Source organism: Microcebus murinus, chromosome 2 (genome assembly GCF_040939455.1).
Source record: "Microcebus murinus isolate Inina chromosome 2, M.murinus_Inina_mat1.0, whole genome shotgun sequence".
NCBI lineage: Eukaryota > Metazoa > Chordata > Mammalia > Primates > Cheirogaleidae > Microcebus > Microcebus murinus.
The window spans coordinates 97,266,244-97,281,284 of NC_134105.1; the positions used below are offsets into that span (position 1 = coordinate 97,266,244).

Here is a 15,041-nt window from a genome sequence, read left to right on the forward strand (position 1 = left end):
CCCAAACCTCTACCCTCTGCTCTAATCATTTTGAGGATGAAAGGCTTAATGCTCCAAGGAGAACTAACTAGAAACCTAGAAAGCCAGTGGGAGAAAACATCTATAAATCTCAAAACAAAACCGCAACAAAAAAAGATGAAAAAAAATGAAGCAGGTTAGAGGAAAAGTTGTAGTGGCAGAAATGAGATTAAATGTTTTCTTTTTATAGGATAAAAGTGAATTGGAAATCTATCTCTTTGTCTTAAAAGGCATACATTTTGATAATGGGCAGGCCAACAGATGATGTTACAAAAAGGATTGCAAAAAGCAAATTATCTGAGTATTAATCACATTTACTAAATGGGACATAGCAAAAAGTGCAGCAAAAATGGGCTTAATGATTAATTTGCTCAAGTCTAGAATATTATGACCCTCCACCTAAACAGAAATCACGTGAAGCCTGAGACCAACTAGCTATAACCAAAAGGGTACTATATAGCTATTTTGTATACCTGGACCCGGAGTGGCAAATAATCCTCACAGAGATCATCCCACAGCTCCTGCAGGTCTGAAATCTCCAAGGGATAACTCACAGGTGTTTTGTAAAGGGGTTTCAAAGACCTATTAAGGAAACCGGAACTAACTCCATCAGTCATGATATGGCCAGGCTTGGCTCCAGGTGGGCTGGATTTCACTGGAATGGGAAGCTTGCTCCCTCGGGGGCTCTGGATGGGTTTATAATCAAGACCTTTAATCATGCTAAGAGCTAGCTCCAACTTGTGATTACACACGTGCTGTGTAGCCTGTTCATCTGAACAATAGTCACACTTTACAAGTTCCTTTGCACTTCTCTCCGTTTCCTCATCTTTCTGTTGTGGAGGACTAGCCTGGACACTTGCATCCAAAGATTCCACGGAGGAACCCGGCGTCTCTTCCTCCATGCTTTCTCCATCTGGGGGTGCCTTTGTGATTGGTAAATCCGGTGGCCCAACCTCAGACAACGCTGGTTCTTCAGTGCAAATGCTGGTAGACCATCTGCTAGAAAGGCCACAAGAGATACTTCTGGCCACCTTTCGAGGCACCTTACAAATGGCTTCATAATCAGAATCGGCAACCCGCAAAGCTGCACAACCTCGGCATCTCCTGGGTCGGTTTCCAGGGCCTTCCGAAGCATGGCAGCTGTGTGGCTCCTGAATCTGATCTTCATTTTCTACCCAGCACTCAAAGCCTGAATAGGCAAAGTCTTCCTGGAGCAGTGCAGAGTATCTCACGTCGGGTAAGACGGACATGTCCACCGTCCCATTCCCCGCCTTGGTCTCCGCGCCAGAGTCATCGTTATTCTTCCGATACATACTAGCGATGCAGAATTTGAGGCGATCCTTCTCCAGCAGCAGCTTCTGCAAGCGCTCAATAGAAAGAGCTTCGATCCGGGCAATAACGGTGTCGAACCTATAGATGCGATCAAGCATGAAAGCACACTTGCTGCAAGCAAACTCGGCTTTGCCATCGCGGGGGACATCCTTGCCCAGGACATGCGAAAGCAGGACCTGGAGGTTGAGCTTGGACGCCGTGTGGAAGATCCAGCGCCGCTGGTTTCCGCACAGCTCCCGGGCACAGATCCTGCAAATCTCCTTCATCTTTCCTGCCGGCGGGTGCCGAGCTTCCCCGAGACGGCGGCGGCTGCTGGGTGCTCACTCACCGGCTCTCGGCTGCGCTCCGCCTCGCGCCCCGGTGGTCTCCGGTCGCATGGCACAGCCCGGCGTGGTCCCACTCCGCAGGGGCGCACCTCTGCCACCGCGCGCCGGCTCCGGGTACCAGAGCGCCAGCCCCGCCCCTCGGGCAGCGGGCGGGCGTGGAAACGCCTCAGGGGGATGCTGAGTGACAGCGGCGCAGGCAGCGCTCGGGCCCTGCCATGTCCCCTACAGCTGGCTCTCCCGCCAGCCGCCGCGTCCTCAACGTCCTCCCCTGCTGGCAGGCTGGGCTCCGGGTACGCCCGAGGCCACCCGCTGCTGACGCAAAGCCTCGGAGGCTGAGGATCAGATTTCAAGATGGCGCCGCAGCCGGGCGCTTGCGGCCTGCGTGGGGCTCCTCTGGGAGCTGTAGTCCTGGCGGCCGGCCTCTCGCTCTGCGCATGCGGGGTGGCGGGAACGGCCCCTAGCCCCAAATCCGGTCGCCGCCGCTCGCGGGGGAACGCAGACCCAGCTCACAGTGTGCGCGGAGTGGAGGGCTGGCCGGCCGCTGACCACGGCCAGGCCACTTGCGTCTGCTGAGAGCTCACCTAAAAGGGGCACCAGTCCCCTCATGGATCCTCCCGCCTCTGCAGGATGTCCTGAGGCTCCTCGTGGGGAGGAGAAAGCTGACTCCCCTCCCCCGGTGTCCACGGGCAGTGCCACGTACTCTGGATGGAGCAGCCTGGCGGCGCCGCTAGGTACCGCTGCGCGCCGCCTCCTCCCGCCTGCAGCCCCACCTCCTCTCCCTACCCTGGCGGGTGCTGGGTTAAAGGCCCTGGGGCTGCGAGGCGGGTGTGAGGAGGGCTAATAACCGTCGGGGGTGGGTGGAAAGTTCAGTTCTACCCTTCCCTTGATTATTGAACAGGAAGATCCAGAAAAGAGAGGACAAGTAGTTCTTCCCCTCGATGTTGTGAGGTGGCGGGAGGGTTATTACCCCTGGGTGACTTGCCCTTTTTAAAAAAAAAAAAAAATCAAGACAGGGCACAGAGCAGTCACTTGAGAAAGAGTCCAGCAAATACCATGTGAATGCGTCTGGTTAGCCAAGATTTTGAAGATAATAGAAGAGAAATGGGGTTTTTCAAGAATGTTGCCACCTGAGAATAGATTGCCATCAGCGAATTCTCTTTCAGGCTCAGGTCACTACAGTCCTTATGTGAGGGGTGTGGAGTGTAGACAAACACCAGCACAAAAGACTGAGCTTTCTTTGAGCTAGAGAGTCCAGGGTGTCCGCCAGTGCTGCTCTCTTCAGAATTAGGGCTGGGAATTTCACTGACTTGGATTAGTACCTTGCCTTATTCAACATTATACAGTAGTAAGCCCCCCACCCTTGGGTACAGAACCTGGAATACACACAAGAGGAGGGAAGCTGGAGCTCTGACTAGGTGGAATGTAGGTACCACCGACAATAATAAAGGAGATATTGTATCTTCTTGGCTTGAGAGATGTGCAGGCACCAGACAGGAGGAACAATAAGCAATCACTTGGAGTCCCTCAGAGCAGGACATTTCCTAGTTACCATCATGCTAAATTTTACTAACTTGGCCTTGTGAGGTAAGACCAACAGCATCTAGGTTTTTCTGAACCCTATCCTCAAGACAAAACCCACACACTCCTAAGAGACATCCAAATGCTTTCTATGAGAGATCAAAATGAACCGTCAAATTTCTTATTGAAGATTAAATGAGATGATTTTGGGGAAATGCTTTAACAGTGTTTAGCTCATTAAATAATAGCTAATATTGTTATTTTAGTATAATAGTGGAATATTTTAAAGCAATTTTGAAACATGTGGCTATGCATACATAAGATATTGTTCTCTTAGTTAATCACCATTGTAGCTCCATTGTAAGAGAGAAAGACAGTCCTTAGAGCTTTGGGTTTAACAGACTACAGAATTTTGCATATGTAATTTCACCTAATATGTATATTCTGACCCTAAAACCAAGAATGTACAATAAAGTTCCAAGTGATACTACAACTGTATTTTTGCTTGCCCCTAGGTATGTGAGCTTCAAAGTCAGAAAAAAATTAAGCAACAATCTGGACTCTACAGTGATCCATAGAAAGGCAAGGAGTCTCTGCACTCACCCAGACTGATGGACAGATTGCCTGCCAGGACATTATTACCCTGTTATATCCAATCTTAAGTATTGTCCTGAAGAGCAGCAAGGACTAAAAGATCCATAAAAGTGTAAATTAAGGCATTAATCATGGTGTCATCTTTGACAGTCAGTGCAAGCAAGCCACATTTTCCTACTAGGAAAATGCTAATGACACAAAGTGCCTTTCAGGAGCTAACCCTGAATACTAAATACTTTGTTTTGTTCTCTGTTCCTTAATAGGATTTTGTATCTGATAGTCTCCATATTTTAATGACAACGTATAGATAGCTTGGTGTTAAGATCCAAAAGGATATACACCAAGTTGTTTGTAGTGGTTATGTCTGGAGAGTAGAATTATGGACATTTTTTTTTCCTCATTTGTTTTCTGTAATTTTCCACAGTATGTATTGCTTTTGTGGTAAGAAAAAAATATTTGTTACTAATAAAAAGGTAGTTAAACACATTTTGGTATATTCATATAATACAATACAGTACTCACTGGCAATAAAAAAGAATGAACTCAGATATGTGCAACATGGATGAATCTTAAAAACATGTTAAGTGAAACAAGCCATATCCAAATAAGTACATCCTGTGTGTTGTATGATACCACTTATTTGAAGTCTAGCAACAGGAAACATAAATCTATAATGATAGAAGTCAGCAAGTGGTTGCAGGGTAAGAAATAGGATGAGAATTGATTGCACAAGGGCACAAAGAAATTTTCTGGGATGATGAAGATGTTCCATAACTTGTTTTAGATGATGGTTACATGGGTGTGTACAACTGTCAAAGCTTGTTGAACTGAGCACTTAGATCTATAGATTTTATATATATTAGCATATTCTAATTTTAAAAGATAAAGAGTAAATAAAAGTATGTATTGCCCCAAAACTTTTAATCTGGGGGATTTCTTTGGCAGAAAGTAACCCCACTTTAAACATAAGAATAGTTTTGAAACTTGGGAAGATAAAATGTATCCAGAAGAAATTCTATAAAAGGCCCAATTGTAAATTTAAAACTTTGTAGTTCCTAGCCATATGGCCTTTGGAAAATATTATTTTATATGCATGTGCATGCCATACATTTATGATTAAAGCAAGTCATGTTGTTAAGGTAAGACTTAGCAAGGGTTGTGACGATTTATAATAGTATAGGATGATTACTTCTAAAACTTATTGAAGGCACATAATAAAGGAAAATTTGAGAATAAGTTTCATATTATGATAAACTATTATGATTAAACAAACTATTAGTTTTATATATCAGCAGTTTGCCCTCAAAAGGGATTGGTAAATACATTTACAAGCATTATTAGCTGTGTGTCCCAGGTCAAGTCACTTATATCTGGCCCTTAATTGCCTAATCTACAATAAAATATGTTGAATTTAAATAGCAGTTTTCAAACTTCAGCATGCATCAGAATCACCTGGAAGGCTTGTTAAAATGAAAATTGCTGGGACCTACCCCCTTGAGTTTCTGATTCTGTAAGTAGGTGTGGGGTGGGGCCCAAGAATTTGCATTTATAACAAGTTCCCAGATCATGCTGATACTGCTCTCTGGGAACCATGCTTTGAAAACCACTGAAGGAGAACTCTTCCTAAGCTGTATTAGTCAAAAAGATCAGAAGTTCTACAGATAAATGGAAAAACACATTAATGAAGAATTACTTTCAAAAATCTATGTTAAATTCAGAGAATTGTATTTCCATTTGGAATAAGATTCCTAAGTATTACTGTGGTAGGGGTCTTTTGTACTATTTCTGTGTTGACCTCTACATTTTGCAGTCTGAGAAGTGTCTCTTAGAACCATAGCCACGTTTATACCCCCTTTGTGGCAATAGAATTGTAGGGTTTTTAAGACATAATTCTGGGCTAGGAGGGAGTTTCCAAGAGAACCGGAGAAGTGGAAAATCTCCATGTCCCAAACCAGTTGTATTAGGTTTCACTGCCCTAGTTATGACATTGGAAATAGCTATTCTAATTATTAAAACTATGCCAAAAAAAAAAAAAGTGTGATTTTGGCAAACAAGCTAAGGCAGATGAGGAAATGCAAGAATGTAAAAGTAAAGCCAGTTAAGGTTTTTGGTAACACATGAGCAGGTGTGTGATTTCCCTGTGCTGGTTTGAAATCTTAAATCAGAAACAATCATCCTTTGCATTAATTAATAACAGCATTTCAAAACATTTGTTTTAAAACCAAGGGATTTCCAGTTTATCTACAGATTGTATTAATATGGTTATCACCAAAATCCATCTGATAATAAACATTAGTCTTTCAAGTTAAGTCATTAAATATCCCTAGCTTGTTAAGTAACTTTTATTTTATTTATTTATTTTTGAGACAGAGTCTCGCTTTGTTGCCCAGGCTAGATTGAGTGCCATGGCGTCAGCCTAGCTCACAGCAACCTCAAACTCCTGGGCTCAAGCAATCCTACTGCCTCAGCCTCTCAAGTAGCTGGGACTACAGGCATGCGCCACCATGCCCGGCTAATTTTTTCTATATATATTAGTTGGCCAATTAATTTCTTTCTATTTATAGTAGAGACGGGTCTCGCTCTTGCTCAGGCTGGTTTTGAACTCCTGACCTTGAGCAATCCACCAGCCTCAGCCTCTTAGAGTGCTAGGATTACAGGCGTGAGCCACCACGCTCGGCCAACTTTTAAAGTATATGTTAAATCAGTCAATGAGAAAGAATGCAAACTCAGTATGTCTTTTCTCTGTCTTCAGTGAGCTTTCAGTTTAGTTGAAAGTGAGAAAAAGTGCATGCTACAGTTAGAACAATTGATTGGTAAACTAAATGATACTGACTTAAATTCAGTGTGAGTGCAGAAAAGGTTATTAGTATGGGCTGGTATAGTTGAAGGGGTAGGTATGGCACCTGAGAGGGGTATTAAGATGGAGGAGGCAAAGGAAGGGCCTCCAATAAAGAAAATAGCATCCTCAAAGGTATGAAAGTTGAGTTAAACACAGTGCTAGGCTATAGGTAAAGAAAATGTTGGAGATTTTTGAATGGCCAGGTTCATCCCTCCATAGTCCTCTATAATTGTTCATCTACAGAGAACTTGTATCAAAGGCCAACTGTAAGCCAGACACTACGCTATGCAGGGCCTTGGCAACTAGAATTTGGTTAATGTTTTGACAAAGAAAAAAAGAATTTGGACTTAATTATAGACTTGCGCATTTTAGGAAGATTAGCCAGGCAACAGGATGGACTGCAGTTTTAAGATGACTATAGGAAGACCTGCTAAAAAGACATTGCAGTTGTTTATGTGTGGAGTAATAAAATCTGGTATAGAAATGGAAAGAAAGTGGTAAATATGAGAATCACCTTGAAGGAATGAGCAGTGTTGGTGACATACTCAGAGAGGATGAAAGAAAAGGGTTAAAGATGGAGATAATGGTTTTGGATCTGGAAGACTGGTAGAAAAATGGCATAAACTAACAGAAATGTGGAAGTTGGGGAACATTCATTTGCAAAAAGATAATGAAAATTTTGATTTGGGACATGCTGAGTTTAGGTGACTGAGAAAACTAAATGCAAGACTAAGTGGAGCTGTCCCATAGTCTGTGCACAGATGAGAGGGGGAAAGAGTTTCAAGAATGACAGGGATGGCTAATATTGTCAAAGGCTAAAGAGAAAGTATCAGGATAGATGAGGTCAAGCATAACATTTCCTGATGTGAATGGGTGTGACTGAGTGGATTTGCAAACATCAGAGTATACCATTAACTCCTCAGAATCCTTCCCTATCAAGCCAAATGCTAAGTTTTTCCCAATCATTTTTCTGAACAAACCTAGCATGTATATCTTGCTTCACATTTTCCCTACTTTTTCCATTTCAGTTTCTTAAAACCTGATACCTGAACTATATCACACAGCCTTAGAAGCTTATGCCTCTAATTATCCTTCATATTACTTCCAGAATGTTCATAGTAAAGATCTATCATTGTCCACTACCTATAAGATGAAGTCTAAAACCCTTAGCCTGGCATTTCAATATCTGTACAAAAAGATCCTAACTTACTTCGCTTCCAGCTTCATCTCATACTTCTTCCGTAGCCAAACGGGAACATGGTAAACTTTTGGATATAGATTTGTTTTGTTACCTCTATATCCCTGCCTCCCTCTTCACTAATTTGCTGGCCATGCCTTTAGCATTCCCTTGACTCAGTAATTTTTGCAGAGCAAAGAGCAGAGGCTGTTTGAAGTCAAATGCATTTCTAGACTTTTGTGAAATTCTAAGCCCATTGAGAAGATTGAGTCAGGTGTCCTATGGGGAGGAGTGATAGAAATGTCTTTGAAGTCAACAAAAGAGGAGAGGGTGAGATTTCACCCACATTGGCAGGAGATTGGAGATCAAAAAGTATTAATAATAAGGATTCACATCCATTCCATAATAGTGACCTGGAAAAGTAGCAGGATCTCAGAGGGGAAGGCAGTAGGATAATTTGGAAAAGTTGGACTTTAGAACAAAGAGTTATGGCTCCATAAAGGTTCCAATACAGTAAGCTGTTAGTGTTGGCAAAACCGTGTATGCTAAGGTGGGGGTGCTTTAGTGGTAGACCAATGATCAGAGTAGTCTCCTTGGTGTTTTGGCACCTGGTGAAACCTAGGGACCTTTAACCTTTACCTTTAACCTAACTGAGAGCAAGTAAGGAGAGTCAAAAATACCAAATGTATGAAATTGAATTTCCCACCAGCCTGATTAAGACAAGGACTTTAAATTGATTTAAAGAAAGTAATGTGATATTTCTTGTATAATTGTGAGATTTGTGAACAAAGAATCATCCACTATAAACCTTTTTGTGGGTGTTCATTGGTGCTCAGTGCTAGACCTTTTCACCTCTCTCTTTTTATTCTCTTCCAAAGTCGTCTTGTCCTTTCCCCTCTTTATACCAGTGGCTTCCAGTTTATATCTTTATCCCAGAATTCAGCTTTCAAATAGCCAGTTACCTATTTGATGTCTACATATGTATGTGTCATAGACATCTCAAAATTACCATAGGAAAGACTGGACTATTGACTGACATTTTCCCTTTGTCTATAGTACCCCCTTTCCTTCTAATACTCTTTATGAGGAGGCAGCAAACTATAGACTGTGGGCCAAATCCAGCCCCCACCTGTTTTTGTAAATAAAGTTTACTGGAACAGAGCCATGCCCATTCCTTTATGTATTGTGTATGGCTGTTTTTTTGGCTACAGTGGCAGAAACTACAGCCTGCAAAGCCTAACTTATTTACTATCTGGCCCTATACAAGTAAAGTTTGCCAATCCCAGCTCTTTGCTTTCTTCAATGTAGTTATCACAATTTGAAGTTATTTGTCTGATTACTTGGTTATTTATCTGTGTCTCCCATTAGAATGTAAGCTCCCTGAGGAGAAGGCCCCTGCCTTTCTTATTCTTACTATTTCTCCAGCACCTATCAACACCAGTCCTAGCCATGATAGGAATTAATGACAATGAATGAGCTGTTTATTATGTCTATCCTTCTTCCAGATTAATCTTTCTAAAACAGAGGTCAGATATCACTCCTGCACTGAAAGGGAAACCCAGTGACTTACCCATTAATCATAAACTTCTTTACCTGCCTCTTAAGGCTCTCTGAATCTGGCTTTACTATTTTTCTAACCTAAACTCACCATCCTCCTATATATGTTCCATTACTGTTACTGCTTCTTAACCTTGAACTTTGCCATCTCTTACCTCATAAACTTGGTCTTTTCTACCACTAACACCTACACTGTCAAAATCCTATCCAGCCTTCTACTATCTCCTTTAAACTGCTTTTCTGAATCTCCTCAAAAGATATATGTTTCTTCTTGAAAATTCCGAAACACTTTTTGTACCTACAGTAATTTGTGTGTCATTTCTTCTTGCTGTCTTCTCCCTAGTAGCTGGTGAGCTACTTAAGGGAACCATACCTTTCTCATCTTGGTATCTGCTATAGATTGAATGTTTGTATTGCCTCCAAATTCATATGTTGAAATCCTAACTCCCAAGATGATGGTATTGGGAGAGGAGGACTTTGAGAGGGATTCATGCCCTTATAAAAAGAGACCCCAGAGCTAGCTAGCCCCTTCCACCATGTAAGGACACAGCAGGAAGTCTATGAACCAGAAAGTGGGCCCTCACCAGACACCGAAACTTCCAGCATCTTGATCTTGGACTTCACAGCCTCCAGAACTATGAGAAATAAGTTTCTATAGTTTACAAGCCACCAAGTCTATTGTATTTTGTTATTCCAGCCTGAACAGACTACGACAGTACTTCTGATACTACTGTACAAGATACTGCTTGGAACAGTATCTTTCTAGATTTATGTCAATAATCATTGAATGAATGAGTACAATGCCTTTCCTTTTCATCTCTCCCTGTTAAAATCCTACACATTCCTTACAGACCAAATCTTTACTGCCCACCCCAGCCCTTAATGATTGTTCCTTTCTATATGGCCTTGTATTTTTTTCATCAATGACTTTTTTAGATTGTAATCTCTAGAAGGCAGAGACTAAACCTTATACATCTTTGTGTTCTTCCTTCACCTAACAGTACCTTGCACATTATAAATGCTCAATAAATATTTTTGATGAAGCCACCTGTTTTTCCATCTCCTTTGCTGCTCAAAAGGATCAGAGCTATGATTGCTTTAGTTGATAAGACCTGCTTCTAATACATGTTACTAATAGAGGTTGTCTGGAAGATAGTAATGATGAGGATTTGTAAATGAGTTTCCAGTTTCTATATTCATCAGCTTAAGAAGGGATACTGAAAAGCTACTCTAAAAAATCTCCTTATATGAAGTTGTCTGGAGCTGCCTGAGCTACTAATCTCTGCAAGGTTTTCAGTCTCTGCCTTGAACATTTAGAACACATTCTTCTCTTAACCTTCAAGTCAGATCTCTCCATGGTAACTAGGAATGTTTGCTATTTTAGGAAATATGCCTCACTGCATGCAGTGCTATTTACATTAGGTTCCAAACAAGGCATAAATGCAATGGCTCGAGTGTCTGCTGACTTGTATAAGTGGGAAGGTCCTTCTTAATGTGTGCCTCTCCCTAATTCTGTTATCCTGTTTCATTTTTTAAGCCAACCACATGTTAATACGTTCGGTTTATCTTATACTGGAGAAAAAAAGAAACAAATCAAGACTTCCTTCAGACCTCCCTTTACAAGTACATCATTTCTTCTTCCTTCACACCCTCTATGTCTGGTTTAATTTTAAAACTTCTTTGAGATGGAGCTTCTACCATTCTGTAGAAGGAAATAGTAACAATAACTGAAACAATTGCTAGCTTTTCCTTGCAACTATGTGGATACCTTTATTGAGGAAGAGAAAAATAACTTTGTAAACTATATTAGATTTTCTGACTTCCCAATGAAAACGATGTGGACAAGGTGCTGCAGACATCAAAAAGCTGCTGGGCACTCAGGTCACAACGTACTATTGATTTGAATGGGTATCGATGAGGATTAGAAGGAAATGTGGAGTGATGTCAGCGTATGGCACTTTTTTCTTGTTATATGAAGTCAATTATATATAGTAGAGCTTCATAAGTATTGTTCAAGTATACTTCTACTAAAATGGATGCCTGTGGAATGTTTTCATAGAATGGAAAAGGAAAACAGCTAGAAGGAGAGCAAAATCAATTAAATAATCTTTATCAAAAGTTTCAGTCTTATTGTGAGAATGAAGGCTCTGAAGTGAAATTTCCTGTATTCAGAGATTAGAGTGAGCCTAGTCCAGAATTTCATACTGGCATTACATGAGAAATACTTGTCTGTGGGAGGTAGGGGTAAATGAGTATTTTTCACTTGGACAATTCAACCTAGAAGTATAAGATCTGTGAACTCTCCTTTCTTCTAAGGCCCTACTGTGGAATTCTCAACTGTGTGGGGTAGGGGGACTAGAGGAAGTGAATGAGTCCTCAGAACTCAATCTTCTTCATCCTCCAGCATCAGTAAGGGATTCCAGCAATGACTTTGCTGTGATGAGGGGATTCTCTAGCTTCTGCAGAGCAGGCCCAGAGCTTAGAAATTGAACTTTTTTGCCTTCCACATTGATGGGGGCTCCTGTGATGAGAGTTGGCATGGCAGACAAAGGTTTGGGTATAATACAGTGGAACCATACAGTTAGCAGACAAGATAACATCCACAGCATAGGCTCAGGTATCACAAAGAACAAGGCTCACCATATGTTACCTGTACAGAGGGGAGAGACTAAGTGCTTTCTAATTGGTTTTACAATATCCCTTACCCCATTTAATTCACAGAATGGACTATATGAAGCAGTTAATAGCTGTGTGATTTGCTCTCTTAAGAGGTAACATCAATTATCTGTTCTCCAAGCAATCTTCAGTCTATACAACCACCAGGATTGCCTTTCTAAAATGCAAATCATATACTTTTATGCCTCTTAATTTTTTTTTAATTTCATGGTATCTAAAACATGAAGTTTTTAGTGCAACATTTATGGGACATTTTAGCTATATATTGTATCATTCTCCAATACTCATATGTTTAGTAACACCATTTACTCCCCCAATTCCTAAGTTCCATACCACTGTATATATTATTTCTTGTGTAGAATGACCTTCTATTTTCTGCTTGCTGTATGTATTCAGCCTTTAAGGCTCTAGTGGTAGGGTAACCTCCAGGTGAGTCCCTTTTTGGAGTCAGTCCCTCTCATCTACGGGTTCCTGTGGCACTATGCATATATTTCTATCTCCTCATTTATCACAGTGTATTTTATTTACATGCCAATCTTTTTTTGGACTATAAGCCCCTTCAAGGCAAGGAACCTCAAGACCAATGGTTCTCACTGAGCAACTATACCATTTCTTAGTATCCATGTTGGAAATTCATGGGGGTGTTTGTTTTGTTTGTGACAGTAATGAGTGGGGTAAGAGGTGCTACATAACTTGAACTGCGTAGTAGAGAGCATTGTCCCAAATTCCAAATGACTTTTGAATGTTCCACTGGGTGATGACAGAAGTAATAAAACTGTTTATAATTATCTGAACGCAGAACTTAATTCTGCTGTATATATGAACACAGTGTTAATATATGTTAAATTTTTCCATGAATTAAACTACCATGTAAATTAAGGGAATACTGGTTTTTGTTTGGAAATTTACCAAGAGTTTGTCAAGCTGGCATTGCCTCATGCTCATTACTAATAGCATTGTCACTTGCTGTTTTTGAAATGTCAGCCTAACATGCCTGTATCACACTGCATTTGAAGTTGTGCCATTCACAGTGATTTTCCATACAGGTACAAGCACCTGACTATTTACACTTTTTCCTATAGTTGTGCCCAAGTATTTACATATTTAAGTGAGCATTATTTTATTATAAATTACTTTCTTTTTATGTCTCTTTTATACCTACCTCACAGAGTTGTTTGGAGGCTTTAGTTAATTTGAGTTCATATATATAGCATTTAGAGCACCATCTGGCACTGTTATTACTACAGAAAAGTTCTGAAATATTCTCTTTTTTTGAGACAGAGTCTTACTTTGTTGCCCAGGCTAGAGTGAGTGCGATGGTATTAGCCTAGCTCACAGCAACCTCAAACTCCTGGTCTCAAGCAATCCTGCTGTGTCAGCCTCCTGAGTAGCTGGGACTACAGGCATGTACCACCATGCCCATCTAATTTTTTTCTATATATATTAGTTGGCCAATTAATTTCTTTCTATTTGTAGTAGAGACGGGGTCTCGCTCTTGCTCAGGCTGGTTTCGAACTCCTGACATCAAGCAATCCACCCGCCTTGGCCTCCCAGAGTGCTAGGATTACAGGCATGAGCCACCGTGCCCGACCTGGAATATTCATTGATAAATATTTTAAATTATACTTGAGATATGTATTTAAGAAATCCTGTAAGTTCATTTCCAGGTTTTAGGTTATAATAATCAGAACCATTTGAGTATAACTAAGTGTTTGTAAGATGTTACAGAAAGTGCTTCAATATTTCTTCTTGACTAGGAGATTAAAGTAAGATATAATAATCATTCTGGCTAATTTGTCCTGAGCCATTCACACTTCATTGTATTCCTTCTGCTCCTGGGGAGCAGTAACACAAACTGGCAACTTGGAGTTCAGTCTTTGCCTATAAAACATGTTTTCTATGTGCAAGGCTAAAAGGCCCAGAGAGAGAATTGTGATCATTAATATTACAAATAAACTATTATACTAATTAATTTTATCTTTGTCTTTTATAAGACAAATGACTCATCAATATCTAACTCATAGACTACATCTTCATGTCTGCTACTCATTTTAAGAATAGCCTTACTCTCTTTCAGATTGTTAATATGGGTAATAATAATAGTTATCAAGTTTTGAGATATATGCTAAGCACTCATATATATTATTTCTTATCCTTACAAGTAACTGAACATTAGTTATTTCTATCCTCATTTTACAAAAGAGGAAACTATTTGGATTAGTTATGTAACTTGTCCAATGCCATACATCTAAAAGTGGTGATGCTGGGATTCAGATTCCAAAACCTAAGCTCATTCTTTTATACCATTCTGCTTTCCTAATTAAAATCCAGGGGACTTCATACTAGAATCAATTATAGAAGAATCAAGATTCTTCCTCTGAACTTGAACTTGACTGTCCATAAATCAATCTGAACCACTTGAGTATAGCTAAAAGTTCCCAAGATATTATAGAAATCACTCCAATATTTCTTTCTAGGCCACAGAGTATAAAATAGAAGCACAGTAATCAAAACCATATCCTTTCCTTTGGCATCTGAACACTTGTTGGGAGAAGGAAGTTTTCACAGGATTATCTGGATGCGTTCTAGAAGACTGCTGCTTTGGGCTGTTTTAGAACTGGTAATATAAAATAATTCTATGTATACTGCTCATCCTTAGGGCTTGATTATTTTTTTCCGTAAGCCACAAACCCAAAGAGAGAAACCAGGAAATGTGCTGTGGGAAACTTTCTGTCCTCCACACTTGAGAGGACCTATTATCAGAGGTCCCCTGTGGCAAAGCCTTCTAACTTGGGTGTTCTAGCCAAGTGTGCCTCAAAGTGGCCCACTGTTGTGCAGAGATGCTGATCCCCTCAGCTCTCAGGGTGCTGGATCGGTCCAGAGGTGGCCATGGGCCATCACCTCCAATCATGAGCAGCCTCGGTCACTTATTTCAGAATACCACAGATGCATAATCATTTCCTATGGAAATGAATTTTTCATGAAAAAGGTTGGGAAACACTGT

At 40.7% G+C, this 15,041-nt stretch overlaps 1 protein-coding gene across 26 annotated transcripts in view; it reads right to left on the reverse strand.

Annotated features, from left to right (window-relative positions):
* PDE4DIP (phosphodiesterase 4D interacting protein) overlaps window positions 1-15,041 on the reverse strand; it is a 206,049-nt gene that overhangs the window by 81,013 nt on the left and 109,995 nt on the right. For 15 of the 26 annotated variants that reach the window (XR_012918144.1, XM_076000034.1, XM_076000027.1 and 12 more), the window contains exon 1: window positions 492-2,119. The exons of the other annotated variants lie outside the window; for them this stretch is intronic. Coding sequence is in view for 14 of the 15 variants with exons in the window: in XM_076000034.1 (XP_075856149.1) it covers window positions 492-1,616 (1,125 nt within the window). In the remaining variant the exon portion in view is untranslated. Of the gene's footprint in view, window positions 1-491; window positions 2,120-15,041 lie in introns of those variants that run through there. 26 annotated transcript variants of the gene reach the window in all.